This window comes from Ostrinia nubilalis, chromosome 25 (genome assembly GCF_963855985.1).
Source record: "Ostrinia nubilalis chromosome 25, ilOstNubi1.1, whole genome shotgun sequence".
Taxonomy (NCBI): domain Eukaryota; kingdom Metazoa; phylum Arthropoda; class Insecta; order Lepidoptera; family Crambidae; genus Ostrinia; species Ostrinia nubilalis.
In genome coordinates, this window is record NC_087112.1 from 4,086,233 (window position 1) to 4,104,366 (window position 18,134).

At 36.9% G+C, this 18,134-nt stretch overlaps 2 protein-coding genes across 5 annotated transcripts in view; one reads left to right on the forward strand and one right to left on the reverse strand.

Annotated features, from left to right (window-relative positions):
- LOC135084081 (titin-like) overlaps window positions 1–5,071 on the forward strand; it is a 28,276-nt gene extending 23,205 nt beyond the window's left edge. Inside the window, exons 22-26 of the mRNA XM_063978823.1 lie at window positions 126–250; window positions 1,670–1,812; window positions 2,143–2,299; window positions 2,584–2,692; window positions 3,466–5,071. Of these exons, the coding sequence (XP_063834893.1) occupies window positions 126–250; window positions 1,670–1,812; window positions 2,143–2,299; window positions 2,584–2,692; window positions 3,466–3,526 (595 nt within the window). The 3' untranslated portion in view covers window positions 3,527–5,071. The remainder of the gene's footprint in view (window positions 1–125; window positions 251–1,669; window positions 1,813–2,142; window positions 2,300–2,583; window positions 2,693–3,465) is intronic.
- Window positions 5,072–5,149: 78 nt separating this feature from the next.
- LOC135084268 (uncharacterized) overlaps window positions 5,150–18,134 on the reverse strand; it is a 144,520-nt gene continuing 131,535 nt past the window's right edge. For 2 of the 4 annotated variants that reach the window (XM_063979054.1, XM_063979051.1), the window contains 14 exons: window positions 17,998–18,132; window positions 17,301–17,563; window positions 16,249–16,378; window positions 14,851–14,997; window positions 13,993–14,115; window positions 13,289–13,428; window positions 12,709–12,822; window positions 10,908–11,026; window positions 9,631–9,727; window positions 9,484–9,547; window positions 8,795–8,999; window positions 6,729–6,813; window positions 6,274–6,351; window positions 5,150–5,871 (listed from right to left, as the gene is read on the reverse strand). In XM_063979054.1, coding sequence (XP_063835124.1) covers window positions 5,839–5,871; window positions 6,274–6,351; window positions 6,729–6,813; window positions 8,795–8,999; window positions 9,484–9,547; window positions 9,631–9,727; window positions 10,908–11,026; window positions 12,709–12,822; window positions 13,289–13,428; window positions 13,993–14,115; window positions 14,851–14,997; window positions 16,249–16,378; window positions 17,301–17,563; window positions 17,998–18,132 — 1,733 coding nt within the window. In that variant the 3' untranslated portion in view covers window positions 5,150–5,838. The remainder of the gene's footprint in view (window positions 5,872–6,273; window positions 6,352–6,728; window positions 6,814–8,794; window positions 9,000–9,483; window positions 9,548–9,630; window positions 9,728–10,907; window positions 11,027–12,708; window positions 12,823–13,288; window positions 13,429–13,992; window positions 14,116–14,850; window positions 14,998–16,248; window positions 16,379–17,300; window positions 17,564–17,997; window positions 18,133–18,134) is intronic. The other 2 variants (XM_063979052.1, XM_063979053.1) reach the window with 2 other exon arrangements.

The window sequence follows — 18,134 nt, forward strand, 5'->3', positions numbered from 1 at the left end:
ACTTTACATGACTTTTCTACTCTACATTTTAGCTGCCTCACTCTTGGAAGTGTATAAAGCTAGCTAATGATTTTTTAACACCTTAAAACTTACGCTCGTTGTAATACCTTAATTTATTGTTTCAGGGGTGCACGTGCTGATCTGATGCTTGGGAGCACAGACAGCCTAGAAGCAACCAGCTCCAACGCCACCCGAGCTACCTACAACTACGAGGTCGACACCCCCATGACCGGCAGTCTCACCTCAGGAGGTAAGTAGAGGCTTGGCTTCTATGTATCTTTCTTATCTACTTCATTTCTTTACATATTTATGTCTGAAGCATGTTTCAAGAACAGTGTCGTTAGTATAACACTATTCATTGCAATAGAAACAACCACGTGGCAAAACTTCGATAGACAGAGGCCTCTCTTGAACTTTCTCGACCTAGGTTCGATTCCCAGGTATAAAAATAATAAATATCGGAAAACAATACCTATTACCTAAATGGGTATAATCTTTGGTCCAGTTTCATAAAGTCACACGAAAAAAGAAGAAGAACTACAAATTAATCAGAAAAACTATAACACACGACTGACACTTGTATGGTTCATGATAAAACATTTTAACAAGTTTATATTTCTTTTGAATACTTTACTTCAGGCATGCTTAGTGTTTGAATCTTTTTATGACCATTTTTTACTACTTTTGTGTATTTTTAATCAAAGCTCGAATGAAAGCAGTTGCAAGTTATTCTTCTGTAATCAATGTTGTCTATCCAGGTAATATTGATATATTATTAACTCTAACAAATTAACATCTATCAGGTATATTTTCAAAAGCTTTTTAGATATCAACATACCTATATCTTTACAAATCATATAGCAAACACGCGCATATGGTTTACTGCAAAATACATAATATACCTACTATGCTGCTTATATCTCTATCATTGTATACTATATTAACAATAATATGCATGGCAGCATAAATGTAATCACACAATGCTTGCTCTCATCCCGGCTTTACTTGTCTGCTCATTTATTTTTTACCTCTTTAATACTTACCTTATTAACTCTTCTCTCCTGAAGGTTGCTTGCATTTACTCGTCTTATTATTCCAGTGTCTTGTTGCACGTTTATTATGGTAATATTCAACGGAGCCCTTCAAATTTTCATTTTGAAGCACTTTCCACTTCATTATAAATAACTTGAAAAAATCGAACCCACTGCCTTTCGCGTGTCGGGCAACTGCTCTTCCATCTGAGCTACTTAGACACTGGCCGCTGTTGCGGCCGCGTTTCCACTTGGGACATACGTAATAGCTATGTGGGATGCTTATGGTGGCACACATCTGGGTTGTCACCTCAAGGAATACAACACACACTATGGAAGAAAAGTCTTGACATCGACAGTAAAGAAGGGCACCCAAAAGTAAGGACATGAAGAAGCTATAGGTTATTAGTATCAGATATACCATGGTTTCAATAATTACAACACTAGCACTTTATTTTCTGGAATATAAACATTATATTTTATTAACATTCTCAAAGCAATCTTCAGGGCTGGTAAGTATGACAATAACTGAAACGGGCCTCCAAAAATGAGCAGGCACCAACTAATAATACTAATAACCTTTGCTACCCCACCAAGCTTGATACTAATCAGAAAGATAACAGCGGTACGCCCTCCAGGATCCAACACGATGGTCTCTTCCCTGGACACCCTGGATCCGGTGACGGCTGTCCAAATGGAGAGTCTGGAACACCAGTCCACGAGCGAACACTACTCCCATGATTATGAAGTGCAAGAACCTGATTCGGATACTGAACGACTGGTGAGTATTAGAACACTAGACAAAATCATTTCACAAGAAAGATCATGTTTTGAGATAAAAATAAATAAAATAGAGTCAGTTTCCTGTACAACTGCTGTAAAATTTTTGGTAGGGAGTTTTAAAATCAACACAACATATTTAGTCAATTAAATTCGTGAACTGATGACGTCTTGCACTCTTTTGTCATCAAAATTCTAGAGTATCATTTACAGTTCTTAAAAAATAAGGTAAATGACTCGTAGACTCAGTGTATTTTTATACAACAAAAGGCCGCAAGACTAAAGTGGTATTTTGTTCAAAATAATTTAAAATTTTCTTCATCTTTTCAAGGAACTGGACGGACGAGCACCGCGAGCTAAGGAGCGCACCATCATGTTTGACAGCACTGACACGCTCAGCGCTGTTAGCGGAGACAACTCCGTGAAGGAAGCCGCCGTGGAGACCCCGGCACCTACCTTCTACATTGGAGACACGCCTATCGTTAGAGGTATGGGCATCTTTCAATTAAGGAAGATTTACTGATAGTCTAGTAATTAGCACTTGTCGTAACTGCCACTTGTTGTTGCTCACTGCTAAATTCATGTGCTGCGTGAATTGAAGGATATTCTAAGCTACTAAAAACGTCAGTTCGAAGCCAGTGCTGGGAAGTAGTAGTTTATAAGAAAAGACAAAAAAGAATCACTAAACTACTCTTAAATGTCACTTTATTTCATTTTAGATAATGATCAAATTAATATCTTTATGCTTTACTTTAATTTTCTTTTATTTTAGGAGACAGACGTGATGAGGATGATGAACCGCAACCAGTTCTCTCTGGAAGCTGCCCAGCATCCCTGCCTCCTGCTACGCAGCCTTCTCCACCAGTTCCTGCTCAAAGAAGGTAATGTATTTGACCATCAGATTGTTTCATTGTCACAAATTAATATAGTCCAACTTTTAAAGCTTCATCTCTTTCAAAAAAATATTTCTTATCATTTCTCTTCTTATCCACTATAGCAAATACAACTTTACCAGTATATGCTACATTATCTTTTACGTCTAATTTGCTATCTATACCGCTACAGGCTTGTTAGTTTCTTTTTTATCATTTTCAATAATTTCAAATCATTTTTTGCTATATTGTCATATTGTACCTACTAAACAATACTTGTTATCATTGCAGCTGCTATTGTTTAAGTCACTCCCAAGAAAATCTCAACAAATAGGTACACGATTTTGTATCGTAATGCTTTTTAATATGGTTTGCTCTATCATCATCATTATCATCAGTATTTATTTCTATGTATTTATAAACATTGATTTTTGCTTTGTTACAAAAAAGTGTGAGAGTTGAGTTTTTTGAATCCATACAAATAGCATGTTGAGTGTTATTTGAGTTTAGTCGACAATCTAAAATATTAAATATTTATGTATTTCTACTTTTACTATCTAATGGAAGCTTTGTTTCATCTATTTCATGCTTAGTTAATATGTAACCATTATCAACAATACTTAAACTATTTAAATTAACAGATATTTAATTTTGACAGATAGATAATGACGCACCCACATAAATTCCATTAATTTGCTTATTACTTGGGAACAAAGGATTCGTTAGATGTTTAAAACTTTCAGAAGTAACTTAAATTTTATTTGTTGTAATATTATTTTCAGATCTCTCACGATGATTGCAAAATCACCACCCTCTAGCATTGACGAGACAACCAAGAAGTAAATCTGCATTTTAAATTTTACTTTTCGTGTTTTTAATTTTAATTCTAGTCTTTTGTACTATTGCAGCTAAAGCTGATATAGCTTAAGGCATTCGATGCACTGCTGTTACTAACTGATTATTAATAATGAGATCTTGTTACCTGAAGTACAATAGTCGTGTAGTCAAGTTAAACAACGTAGGTGAAATATCAAGTATTATAAGACTATCGTAATAGTTTCTTACCATGGTAGTACTCTTTGTACTCGCATTGAAAGTCCTATACTCATTGATGTGTTACTATGATCTATCAATTTCACTTAAGAATAATCTTCCTAATGAATTGAGGATCGTGAACTTGTTTTTACAACCCTGATATCAAACATTTGGTCCAATATTCTTGCGGACCAATATTTGTACAAATTATGGTTGTAAAAATCAAGTTCTGTATCGGATAGTATTTTGGTACTCATTTTTGTACTAAACAGTCGGTTTTTGTACGACATTGGTCCATGTAACTTCGACCTATCCTTTTAGGTAGCGCTTAGCTTTTAGTTTGGGTATTACCGCTTACTCAGTAAAACTTAACACTGTAGGACTATTGAATATTTTATAAGCATAAGTGGTAAGTAGGTACATTCCCGATACTATCGATTTTGATATTGAAGTTCTGGTTAGACAGATGGATGTAATAAACGACTAATAATCTGTCCTTTTAGATACTAACTTTACAGGCAGTTGATATGATTTTGACGATCTCAGTTTTGATTCTTGCACAATTTCTTACATAAGTAGATAGGTAGAAATACAAAATGTAGGGTAAGCATCTACGGCCATTAAAGTCATTGGTGAAGTTATTTTAGATGATATTAATATTGCTTCAGTTTCAAGAATTCACATTTAAACAGTTTGTGTCGTTGGATCTCTTTTCTTAGATGTAGCGTCTATAATAGGCAATGTACTTATTTTTATCGTGTGGCCGTAGGTATACCATTTTAATTGGGTAAAATGCTTGCTCACTTCCAAAAGTTTTGTATTCTTTGTAAAGGATAAACATTTACTTTAAGCGCCATGGGTAAGGTAACGTCGAGGTAAAAGAAATTTTCGCTACGACGTATCATGGGGACACAGTCAGACCATTTAGGGTAGTATCATCTTCTAACCTGTTTCTAGAACATGGTGTTAGTGTGTCTTCATGCTTTTGGATTGAGACTGACAGTGGATAGGAATTTAAGGATAAATTCAAATAGAAAGGCTTAGATAATCACGACCTCAAGCTAAAAAGGTTTCATATCGATGGGCGTAACATTGCCTCTGGAAATGAGGCTATCTGCTTGTATATGTATACATATAGTCTAATTTCGTTTAAGTCTGTGTGCTTAAGGATTTGGTGTTAAGATAATAACAATGCTAGGATCTAATGTTGCTACTGTGTCATATTAAGTTTCAAATGCGGTTAAGTTGCCCTGTTCTATTGTTCCACGTTGTATTTGTAATATTGCTGAATATTCTATCGATTAAACTAAAATATTATTGAATATTAATAAAAATGCTATGTCTCATATTTAATTGTGTGGTTTTATTTCTCATCCCTTAGTTAAATACGTTACGATTACAATAAAATTGGATTTTGAATAAAACAATGTGTTTAAAATTAACATATTTTATTAACAAAATATATTTCATTGTTACAAAAGTAAAAATAATACAAAATTTCACAGGCAGAGTATTTTGAAATAATAATATTCTCTAATTGTTTATAACGTGAAATCTAGTTTTTGCTATCATAAAAACGTAACAAAATATCAATACTGAAATTACAAACAATTCATATACAAATTATTAACATAAGTTTGCAAAAGAACGTTTAAAACTTAAAATTATCATTTCGATGCCATACATTTACATTTTTAAACAATATTATAAATTCTTATACATTTGTAAATAGTCATGAATATTGGCACTAAAAGTTGCACAAAATTTCAAAACACTAATTTATTAATGAAAATGCTTCAAATGAGAAATCAACATCATAAAACTATCTAACATTTGATTTTATGATTTCCCATTCAAATTATTTTCACTTAACCCTTTAATATCTTACATCTAATTCCTTACATTTACTATGGCATTTCGATATTTATTTCCATTCATTCTGTTAGAAGTTAACAATCAAAATCAACAATGGATTTAAAGTAAGATAATAAATAAGAATAAATAGTTAATAAATAAGTCTTCACTTTGGTGGTAAAGTAACGCCTCATAGGGTAAAAATAAGTAAAGTCATAGAAAATAATCAGTGCTTGAAAATACTGTGACTGACTCTTGAAAAGCCCTCACAATGAATCGAACTCTGAAACATCACTCGTCTGAAAAATAAAGGGAAAAATCATTAGTACTACATCATCATAGTGTCTCAGTACAGAATAATTCAACGATTGCGTGGTAAAGACTACAAAAGTAATAGTTTATAGCTGGGTTGAACATAATAATGGGAACCTAATAGAAATTGATACGCTAAGAGAAAAGGTGATAGTAGTATTAGAGAAAAAAGGGTGCTATAATTTGTATTTAATTATAATAAAGCACCATATAAAGGAATCAAGAGTTCATCACAATTTAGTATGACTACTTCTTAAAATCACCCCTTGATACTTTAACAAGTAAGAACTCATGGTTTAGATTAGTAGAAGTTTTAAAGTTTAGACTTGTGATAAGCTTTTGACTCTGTGTCTGGTGTTAACTACAGTGCTGTGAATTGTGATACCCACAAGGTCCGGTTTATAGAGGTGCACGTGCGGCAGGAGGAAAGTGGATCCAAGGTCTCGCTCAGCCATGGTGTTGGCCTCCTGCATGCAATAGTTAATTATTTACAAACAGGACTCTCGCAAGGAGGTGTTTTGGGTCCGTTACTATTAATTATTCTACGCTTAAAGGAAAACAAGGCTTGATAGTGGATATCTAAAGATTAAGGTGTAAATTTTTGGTTTAGCAATGAGCATAGACGTGCTGTGGCATAGTGTAGCGTAAGACAACGGCTTTCAAATATTATGAAATCGCCACACCGCGCCAAAACATACACACACTTGCTGTTCAGAGACTTATCTCCCAAAATAGCTAAAAATAAAATTTGCCTAGTCCAAATTGTAAATAGGTGCTAGGACATTGTCGTAGATGCTTAGTGGGTCAATTAGAGCAATTTATTTTATTGAAATAATAAAATTACCTGATGTGTAAGACGAGTAGACGATGCAGCTCTCCCTGTGCTAGCAGGTAACGTTCCTCCAATCGAACGAGCCTCTGATAGAGTCCTGGACAAAAAAAGTCTTGTTTAACAAAACTAGTCATCAACCATGAAAATGGTAAAATATGTTACATCTACAATGGCTCGTTCTCACGGTAATCCAGTTTACGGGATCCAGTAATGCAAGATTGCGCAAACCTGGACTGTCGTGTGAACACACATTTGTGTGTGTCTGAAATTCGAATTACAAATTCGAACGGATAGGTTTTTTGCGGAACACTGCAAACGGGATGTTTGTGTGAACTATACAGTGTGAGTCACGATAAAGTGTACATATGAAAATAGATGAAACTAGACCTATTTTTATCGACAAAAAAAGGTCAAAAATTTTTGGAGTTTTTATTTTTTATAGAATTGTTTTTCTTCCGATTACTTATTGTAAAGGTCTAGTTTCACCTATTTTCATATGTGCACTTTAACGTGACTCACACTGTATTAAAATACTTAACGGGATCCTGCCTTCGATTTGGTTGACAACGACAAATTGTTAGAGAAATTGGCATTGATAGGATTCACACCCAAATTCCTTAAATTTTTCTCAAGCTACTTGAAGGATCGTTCGCAATATGTACGTTTAAGTGGCTTTGAGTCTTGTCAATACTTTACGAGATCAGGGGTAAGTCAAGGTAGTACGTTGGGACCTACCCTTTTCCTGATCTTTATCAACGACTTGCCAGAGATGGTGTCTGCCTCTGAGTGTCTCTTATTTGCCGATGACCTGAAGATATCTCTAGGAATCAAAACTGAAGTAGATGCTTTGGCTTTGCAGAGAGATATTGATTCTGTATACCAATGGAGTCAAGAGAACCATCTTCCATTTAATACTCTTAAATGCAAGATTATTACATTTTCTCGCAAATCCAAACCTTTATTACATATTTATGATTTATCTGACGCTCCTATGGAAAGAGTATATGACATTAAAGATTTAGGCTTAATATTAGATAGTAAATTAGATTTTCATGCGCATATAATAAATATATGCAAGATGGCACATAGGATGCTAGGTTTTGTTTTAAGAACAGCATCACAGTTCGATAATACTACAGTAGCAAAAGTATTATTCTATGCATACGTGCGCAGCAAGCTCGAATATGGTTCGATTGTGTGGAGTCCCTACGAGGAAAAATATATACTCATGATCGAAAGAGTACAGCGCAAATTTGCTAGATGGCTTTATTTGAAAAAATACGGCTATTATCCCTACTTGTATCCATCCCTATTCGTTTCGGGAATGGTCGACATGGAAACCCTAAAACTTAGACGAGCAATGCTGACTATAGTACATTATCTTTCCATAGTGCACCAGAGAATTGACAGCCCACGTATATTGGAGCAATTCCATATTCAAGTTCCCACAATCTCGTGGGACGCATCGGGCCTTGTGGCACCTCGCCGCCGACCGCGCCTACTGGCCCTGCCTGCCGTGCGCACCGAGCGCGCGCGTCATGCGCCCACTACCCGCGCTCTGCGAATTATCGGGGACATTCTTGCTCGGCACTATGAAATCGATCTATTTGCAGATAGTTTAGGACATCTCTTAAATCAATTTTGGATTAAATTAAATGACTTTTATACGTATTGACAATTTGACATTATTTTATTGTTTCTATTTTGACTTTATTTGATTGATTATTAATTAACTACTTTATTACGACATTATTTTTATAATTTATTTGTAATTTTAAATTTATTGTTCTATTGACATTCGGTAATTTGATTTAAATCTATTGTTTTTATTTAATTGACTTTATTATTATTATATTGACATTGAATTAATTATTATTATATTGACATGCATGATAACCTATGTACAATTAATCTTATAAGCGCTTTGGAATATATTCTGTTAGCTTGTAAGATGTTTGAATAATAAATAAATAAATAAATAAATAAATAAATAAAAGAATATGTCTGCGCTGCATTGGGAACAAGCCCCTAGAGTATTTTAAGATAATTATTAAAAAGGACAAAATATAGTCACTTACAGTTCACCAATTCTTCTCTCAGCATCCGTCCATTCCGAAATGTCTTCTTGACTGTAAGATTTCCGCAGGGAATCGAATCTTGCTAAGTCCGCTTCGAGGTCCGCCTTGTGTACTGACGACAGGTCGTCCCTATCTTCTTTGATGTTGATGGCCTCATCAGGCCTGATGGTCGTCGACACTTTGAATCCAGCTGATACTAGCGCTCCTGGATTAGATAAAAGTGTGGTAAGAACAGACAAAGCTGCAACAATTGATCCTGATGATTAAAGTTTTGAAAATAAAAAGCTACTGGCAACTCTACACAGATAAGTTTTTATAAAAGTTATTTATCAAAAATCCCCTTACGTTTTACGATTTCATTCGGGAAATAATTTTCGTTTGGAAGCACTTTAGTCCTAGGGCAGTACTTAATGTTACATTTTCTGCTAGATTCTTGATTTATATTTCACTAGCTTTTGCCCGCATGAAATTTAGTTTGTCACAGATCGTCATAAATTATAGCCTATATGTTATTCTGGGTTATAAACAATAGTGCTGTAAAGTTTCATCAAAATCCGTTCAGTAGTTTTTGTGTGAAAGAGTAACAAACATCCACAAAAACTTTCGCATTTTAATATTAGTAGGATAATGCGAATGGGACGTCCTTTAACGTATTGGGTCTCGTGTCAAAATAAATAAGTAATACATACCTTGTTTATTATGCCTGTCCTTATTCGCGCTGTAAGAAGATTCCATACTATGCTTCCTTCTCATCTGAAAATATTCACAGTTATAACAAAGTAAATAAATAAATATCCTTGGCCTTGTGCCAATTGTCTCTATATTGAGTACATTACCTCATCATCATTGTTGACAGCTCCTGACTCCAAGTAGCTGATCAGCTTCGCCTCGCTACTCAGTTCTAGGCTAAGCTTCTTTGAAATATTCTCTCGGCTACAATAAAAAATGTTAGTGTAACAAGAGCTTGATACATCAAAGGTTTACCACAGAGAAATCATCATCAAAATATATTTTATCCATTTTAGGCAATGATATTATAGAACTATAGATATGTTACGTTCATAGAAATTACGATTTTAATCCGTGCCGAGCTATTCCAAATTGCACACATTGACAAATGTAACTGATAAGTGAAACAAAAGATACGAAATAGCACGCAAATGAAAGAGATAGCTATAGTTTTAACGATTCTGCACTAACTAATCTATGTCCGCATCGCACGCATCCTTATCGCTCTAACGTCAAAACAAGATCGCTTTCTCTTTCTTAACTTGAACATGGCGCATGGCGTCTTGATTGTTTGCATAAATAATTGAAAATATAAATACTAAATAATTTTGCATAATCACATGTGGTAAGAGATCCCTTGTATTTTGTTTACTTTAGAGTCATAATTGGTACACTTTCGAAACACACACGATGGCATTTTTTATTTATTTTGGTAAGAACACAGGAATTTACGGTGTGGTACGCACGCGATTGCGCACGACGCAGGCCACACGAAGACTAAACACAAGACGTCCCAATTGGGACGTATTTGAGTATTCACAGCGCGAGCGCTTATAACATATCTGCTTTTGTTTTTATATAATATCATTGATTTTAGGTAGTACTAAAACTTTTTAAAGTTTTCTACTCTAATTTGGCAATTTTCATCTAATTCTACAAGAAGCCTAGGCCATTCAGCTACCAAACAAACATCATCAGCAAAAAACTAGCGTGGGGAATTTTCTACATTTTAGAGGCAGCGAAGCAAGTCACGGCATGCAAGCGGCATGAAGCATGCTGTTTTTGAAGTCCTTTTTGCTTGGTGGTTAACCAAATTGTTTTCCGTGTGCAATCTTGCAAACCCACGTCTGATGACGTCCTGCTCAAAATACCTTTCGAAAGAGCCCATTAAATTCGGTTTCTGAGTAGACGTTTTCTCCTTCAGGCCTGTGGTAAATTAAAGAGGGCCGTGCTCCTGCATTGGATACTAAATAACTTGATGATGATGATGAGCACGCTCAGTCGCTCAATCTAAAAACCTCAATTCAGAAACCGAATCTAACATTGTTTGATATGATTCAGTATGGAGCTAAAGTGCGGGTAGCATAAGCAACTATGGGTGAACCTGTCTTGGTGGTGGGGGTGTAGCCGCGCCCGCGGGATCATGACGGCGGGCGCGGGGGGCGGGGGCGCTTCGTGCGCGGGCGGCTCGGACATCACGCACTTCTTGCCTGACCCTCGCTGCTGAAAATAATAGATATTACGCACCTTAAGTATAAATAACTAAAGACTATGAACAAGACGTTCAAGATAGGATCAAATGGCGGCGGATGATTGGGAAAGCCGACCCCGCGTAACGGGATAAGGCATAAAATGAGACAGAAGAAGTATGACTAAAGTAGCATTTTAACAGTACCGTCTAGTATAGCCTGACCAGGAACATAAAAACCCTCGCCATGTTGCGGAAAACTAATGGTACTAATTTCTTTTAATGGCAACAGTAACTAAAAACTTCATTGACATGTCACCTTGCATGTCAGTCTATTGCTGTCAAAGTGTAAACAAACTTTATTTTAAATGTGCGCAATTGATTTTGTGAATGAAATTGCTAAAATCTTTTTATAGTCGTGAAAGAAAAGTGGTTCACAATGTGTTAAAGTATTTGTCGAAGAGAAATACCAAGGGTTCGGACAATATTTTCATTGAATAATGTTTCCAACAAAGGTTGTCAAATTGACTGACATGTTTATCGTATAGTACAGTCCACTATAAAAATTAGCTGTGGTTTGTTTCAACTACCTATTTTAAAGTTTTTTGTCACTTTCTAAGTGTTGAATTTTATGGAATTGGGAAAGAAGTACCGAATTTGAAGCGTTCATGAGCAGACATTGCAGTTGAATATTCAAGTTCTGAATTTGATTATTGATAAATAATGAAATAAATCCTACTAGCTCGATTGATGGTTTCTTTTAATTTATTTAAACCAGGTTACCTATAATAATATTTTTTCGTTAATTTATGAAAATATCAAATTAACCCGTAATCCTGAATCCTGATACATAAAGTTAGCCTATTAATTTAACACAGGTACGACTGTACTCAGTGTTGCACTATCAAATGCAATTGACGCGCCTCTATGCCAGGGTTTTTATGTTCCTGGTCAGGCTATACTACAAATATGACATAACATAACAGATTAGTAAGATACCATACACACCCATATACACTATCTATACATATGTATCTCGGACTTTGAGTATTGTCACAGTAGATAAGGACCTAAACCACCAAATCAGACGGCCGACAGAAGATTACTTATTACAACACAGGTAATTTGTCACTAAAGGCTGATTTACACGTATTAAGTAGATTACCTACGTGTTGTTACGTGTGTGTTTACCCTTATGTCCAAAGGGTACTACAAGGTTCGAGACTATATTGATGACAAGGATGCGTGGTCAGTTCAGTCTGCACATATTTGATGTACTTAAATTTGACTATTCTTACCGTTAGATAATTCCTGGCAATAAGTGGTGACTGAGTTTGTTCCGGCGTTTCTTCTCAGCACTTGCCATATGTTTGTCTCGAAGCGCTGGTAGGGCCCAAAAGATAAGGAGACATGTAAAGTGCCCCATAAGGGCTACCTTTTCTTTTTTTATTATTTTCTATTGACGTTCATAAGTGCCACTTGTGGTCTAAACTGAATAAATATTTTTGATTTTGATTTTTTGATTTTGTAAATCAGCCTTAAGAGAATGATCCTCACTTATTTACCAGAGGAAAATGGAGGATTCGGCCTACACTCCCCAGTCCCCACTCTGGCCAACGAGTTTTTGTAATTTCCCATACGAGTACGATAATGTTATTGTTTATGAAATAAATGACTATGACTATAAGTTTTAAATGAAAAAAGCTATAAAAGTTACCTTTGTGGGCATGTAGGGTAGAGACGCATTCTGAACGCTAGACGCGTCACCAGACTCCGGCCTCTCGCTGATCAGGGCTCTTCTATCTGCTCTTTGTTTTGATGGCATGGCTCCCTGAAATTATCAAATACAAAAGTTCATAATAGGTAGGTACGGTAGGTGTGAATTTATTGTAATATATGCCTTGGCACATCTAGAGAGTTTCAGTCCACCAAATCACCCATGATATAACAGAGGTCAACGTCATTGAAGTAGAGTAACCATAGCTGTAACGGGATCATTTTTCCCATCTCGTCAAAATATGTATAGCAAGTATAAGTTACAGCTTGGTCACGTAAAAAACGTTGGCTGCTAAGAAAACGCAAGCCGTAAGTTGAATAGTCAAGACAGCTGCTAGCTTGAAACCCTCAAAGAAAGAACAGGGTTTCAAACTAAAATATTGTACCTGAAAAATATGTAATTTATAAGTGGGTTTTTGGAAGCCGTCAGCGGCTTTCTTAGATTCATCTGGCAATAAGTGACCACAAAGGTCTCTCTACCTAAAAACTACCATAGGCATCAAGAAGATTCTAGACTGTACCTGGTGCAAACTCGGCATGCTCTGTATACAAGCGACGATGGAGCGCGGCTGCCTGCGCGGGCGACTGCACGCTACCACTGCACACGCTGCCAGCACCACTGATAGCAAGGCTCCCGCTACCACCAGGGAGATCAGCACCACTGGAATGATTGGTGAAATAATTAACAGATTAGCACTGGAAATGGTGGATACAAATTATGAAAGATTGTGGGCCTATGCTATAGGACGTGTGATTCTAGTTGTGTAGAAAGGACTAACTTTTACTTTTCCAGTGGATGTTGTAAAAGATGGCTAAGAGCTCACATCAAGCCTCCACAAATCGTCATTGGCCGGTCATTTATAGTCTTCATTGCAGGAGCAAGATTCTCTTACCAGAGTCTAGTGAAGGATTTCCTCCTCCCTCTTCCCTCCCACGCGGGCTTAACGAATTGGAAAACTTGATGTGCGTATTTACATCAAGTTTTCCAATATGTCTATTTCTCCCTTGATCATCTTTTATGACATTCACAGCAATAGTGGAGGTGGTTCTATTCTACTTTGCTGTGACCACTCGGCGGTATACTGCATTTATTCTAAACTATCTGCAGCTTTATCAAAAGCCGGCATTGCTCCAGCTCAAACCATGCATTTCGCTAACTCTTGTAATGCAAGCAGCAAGGGGCTGGAACCCATTGCTTCCTGGTATGGCAACTATCTTCACTTACCCTTGAGGTTGATCTGGCACGAGCTGCCGGCATACCACTGGAAGCACTCGCACAGCACGCGGCGGTCGTCGCGCGAGTAGCACGCGCCGTGGTAGTTGCAGCGCTCGCAGCCCACCGGCTCGGCTGGAATATTAACAATCAATGTTTGAAATAGGTTTCGGGATAAGGTGAGGCAAAAGAAGAAGAATATTTAAAAATGGTCAAAGCTTAGTTAATATTCCGTATCAAATCCATCTTTACTTCTACTATTCCTTTCCTACTTAGCTTTTTTATATAATCATTCCCTGCGTCATTTATTCGTTTTGTCCCATTCATCCTTACCTAATTTGCTTAGAAAGCATTCTGCCTCTTCCATCTAGAGCGGTAGAGTTTTGGACTCCGATACCGAACTATCTTTAGATTTTTCGGGAAAAATTTACTACCTTCCAAGGGTTATAGAGCTACTAGCTTTTGCCCGCGGCTTCACCCGCGTGAAATTTAGTGTCACAGATCGGCATAAATAATATCCTGTATGTTAATCTGGGTTACAAACAGTAATACTGTAAAGTTTCAACAAAATCCGTTCAGTAGTTTTTGCGTGAAAGAGTAACAAACATCCAGACATCCAGACATCCAAACTTTCGCATTTATAATATTAGTAGGATGGAGTGGCTGTGGTTGGGTTTATCTTGTTTTAAACCTAATGGACATTAAGTACCTATACACTTCGCTACTTCAGAAGCGCTTACCTACTAGTTTTAAATAACTTTAAGAGCAAAAACTGAAAAAAGTTCCAAAACGCAATTTTTGCGATGTACACAGTGATTGCTCTTAATGTGTGCTTTATTATTTGTTTTTAAATAACTATATTACACGTACCAGAACAGATCCTTCCAGGGTACAAAGTGTTGACGCTGAGATCAGCGAAGCCTTCGAGACAGCTGCAGGTGTAGGTCCCGCGCAGGTTGAAGCACTGCGCATGCTCGGAACAGTCGTGGAACTGCCCGCTGGTGCACTCGTCGAAGTCTGTGAAAAATAACAATAGAATGGTTACGAATCGCAAAAACTCTTGGTTTTTAGTGACATCTAGATGGTTTACTGAAGTGCTTCAAGTAGACCCTGCCGACAGGGTTTTGAAAGAATGGTTACTAGGAATGATGACGCAGTCACCTTTGGAATGGATCATAGGAGTGAATCCCGGTCGGATCTATTTAGAAAATGCTACTTTCTTTAAATACCTAGTATACACATAATTTTTCTTTTTCATTTTAGGTCTACAGATGCGTGAAGCGGATTTCAAAGGGCTTTCCGAGCGCGGATTCCGCTTCACGCAGCGTAGCGGGCCTTACAACTCGATAGAGTAAACTACGCACTTCGCTGGAATGTGACTCTCCCTCCCACTCATTGCGTCAATGTGACGTCACGGCTGCCTGGTGCGCAGTTAACTCGATCGGTTTGTTTATTTCTTTGTTAAAGTGGTAATACACTCGGCATCAAATAAATCGCACCTCCCGCGACAAGCACTTATAACGTACTAGCTTTCCGCCCGCGGCTTCGCCCGCGTGGAATTTTGTCTGTCACAGAAAAACTTTATCGCGCGCGTCCCTGTTTCAAAAACCGGGATAAAAACTATCCTATGTTCTTTCCCGGGACTCAAACTATCTCTATGCCAAATTTCATCAAAATCGGTTGCGAGGTTTAAGCGGGAAAGCGTAACAGACAGACAGACAGACAGACAGACAGACAGACAGACAGAGTTACTTTCGCATTTATAATATTAGTTGGGATGCATCCCCACTTCCCACCAACATTGGTACCATTTGAAAGCCTAGTTCTAAACTTCATTTCATTAAAGGAAAGGTTTTTACCCCAAAAATGTGTCTTTACAAGGATCCAGAGTCACTTCTTCAAAAAATAGGTAGTTACGCTATAGCCATTTTTTATGACTATAAAACTGTTAAGTTGGGATTAATCGCTATCCATCTGCTAAAGAGGACACGTGATATCTTTATTTGGTTTTATAACTATAAAAATTGGTCTAATTGATCCCAGAGGTGAGCCCAAAGTGAGGTCTATTTTCAAGTCACATTTATGGTATATGTTAATCATTTATTTAGAAATGAAATGTATTTTTCTTTAAGGATATTTATTGGGCTTTCAAATAACACCAATATTGTTGGGGTACCATAATTGTGTCAGAAGAAAATCTTTAAAGTGCGATTTATTTGATGTTGACTGTATAAACATTCGGGTACGGAACTCTACAACAATACATACCACTGACATCCAGTCTGTCCACCAGGTCAGAGGCAGCGTGGACGTCGGTCCCTCCTAGGCTGTAGTTGTTGTTTCGCAGGTACTTCTCGATGACCTCCTTCAGACGGCTTTCGTGAGCATTATCGGAAAGCTGGAAAACAAGGGATTAATCAAGAATCTCAGCAATTTTTCTACTTGGCCCAAAGATTGACTGGGAGAGAATTCTATATGACATTAAGTTCGTCTTTTGTACTTTAATAATCATGAAAACCAAATACCTACTGAAGGTAAGCAAGAAATAAGTTGACAAAAACAAAACATAAAGTGACACTGCGCTGCTAACAGATAGTGTTGTAACATTTCAAAAATAATTTTCTAAAAAAGTAAAAGTACCATGCCATATCTGGATATGTTAACGTCACTATAAAGAGAGTACCCAAAGAGACGTTTAAAATTGACACGGATATTATAATGGCCCTTTTCTAAACGTACCCGACAATGGCAATGAAGTAGAGCAATGATGACATCAAATTTAACACAAAAGCCGTAACTGCTTTTAAACTATTGAAGCATGTAATTGAATTTCATCCATTACATTTTATTACAATGCTCGGTCATTTTATTTCTAATAATGGTTCGTAAAAAGTGCCCACTGTCTTTGGAAGAGTAGTTATTAATTTAATTTGTGTCAACTATGCTGTTTTTTTACCACATTACCTATATTATAATTATAACTTTATATAAATAACTTGAAAAAAATCGAATTGTCTAAGGCAGATTAGTTTGAGAAGCGATTCTAAATGCTATGTAATTTTAATATACGAGTATTTCGCGCTAATAAAAACTGACAGTTTGATAATTAAATAGACTCTATCAGAAAAACCTTTACTTTGCAATCATCATAGACTGATTCAAATCACTAGGTAGGTAGATTGAAAGGGAAATGGGGATTCACATTCATGATGTTTGGCTTTATTTGTTGGTAAAATTATCACTTTTTATTGTCGTTGTGTGTGTAAGTCTAAATTCCATTTACTTTTAAACGATATTGTTTAATATTACTGCTAAAATACCTGTACATAGAAGTCGTTCATCACGCCTTGGTACATTTTTCCATCGTCTTCCTTGATCTGCACTGGATGGAAACCTGTGATGTGAACCCCATGGTACACGTCTCTGAGGTCTGATTGCATGACCATCCTGTTGATACCCTCATGGGTGGCCATAGCCAGAGCATGGTACTGCTTGCTGGAGTTGTCGGAGAGATTCTCGTGGAATTTGAGACGCTCATTCCCTTGGGAACCGAGGGCCAGTTTCACTGAGTAGGTGTATGTTGCTGAAAAACATCGGTGAGGGTTGAGAATTTGAAAACTGTTTGTTACTGTGAATTCCTGGCTTAAAATGTTTGCCGGCCTTATTAAGGTCATAGCAGACTTATCAACTCGGGAAGGGATTAACACCATATCGCCTTACGCGAGCTGTCATCGCCTTTCGCGCGCTGTCAACCGCGAGGCGAGGCGTTTACGCTACGTACGGTGTGGATAAGTGTGCGTTGCAGTATGGAAATGCAGCAAAGAATACTGTTCGCCTCGAATTGATACGGTTACGATCCTTTTCTAGGTTGATAAGTGTGCTACATCCTTATATCGTCTCTCAATTATTATTTCTTAGACTTTTATTTCACTTGAAGATAGACATCAATTTATAAACCTGAATCTGGGTGACTATTTTAGAAGAAAATCTGAAAACAAATCCTAGATTTCTACTCACGTTTACATGGTCTATCCGGGAACATTCTAGCAAAACCTGGTCGGCATACACACTTCATAATTCCATCTATTCTCTGGCAACGCTCATTGCGAGACGCCTTGCAGTCTGGCTGACATTCCTTACCATAAGCTACACCT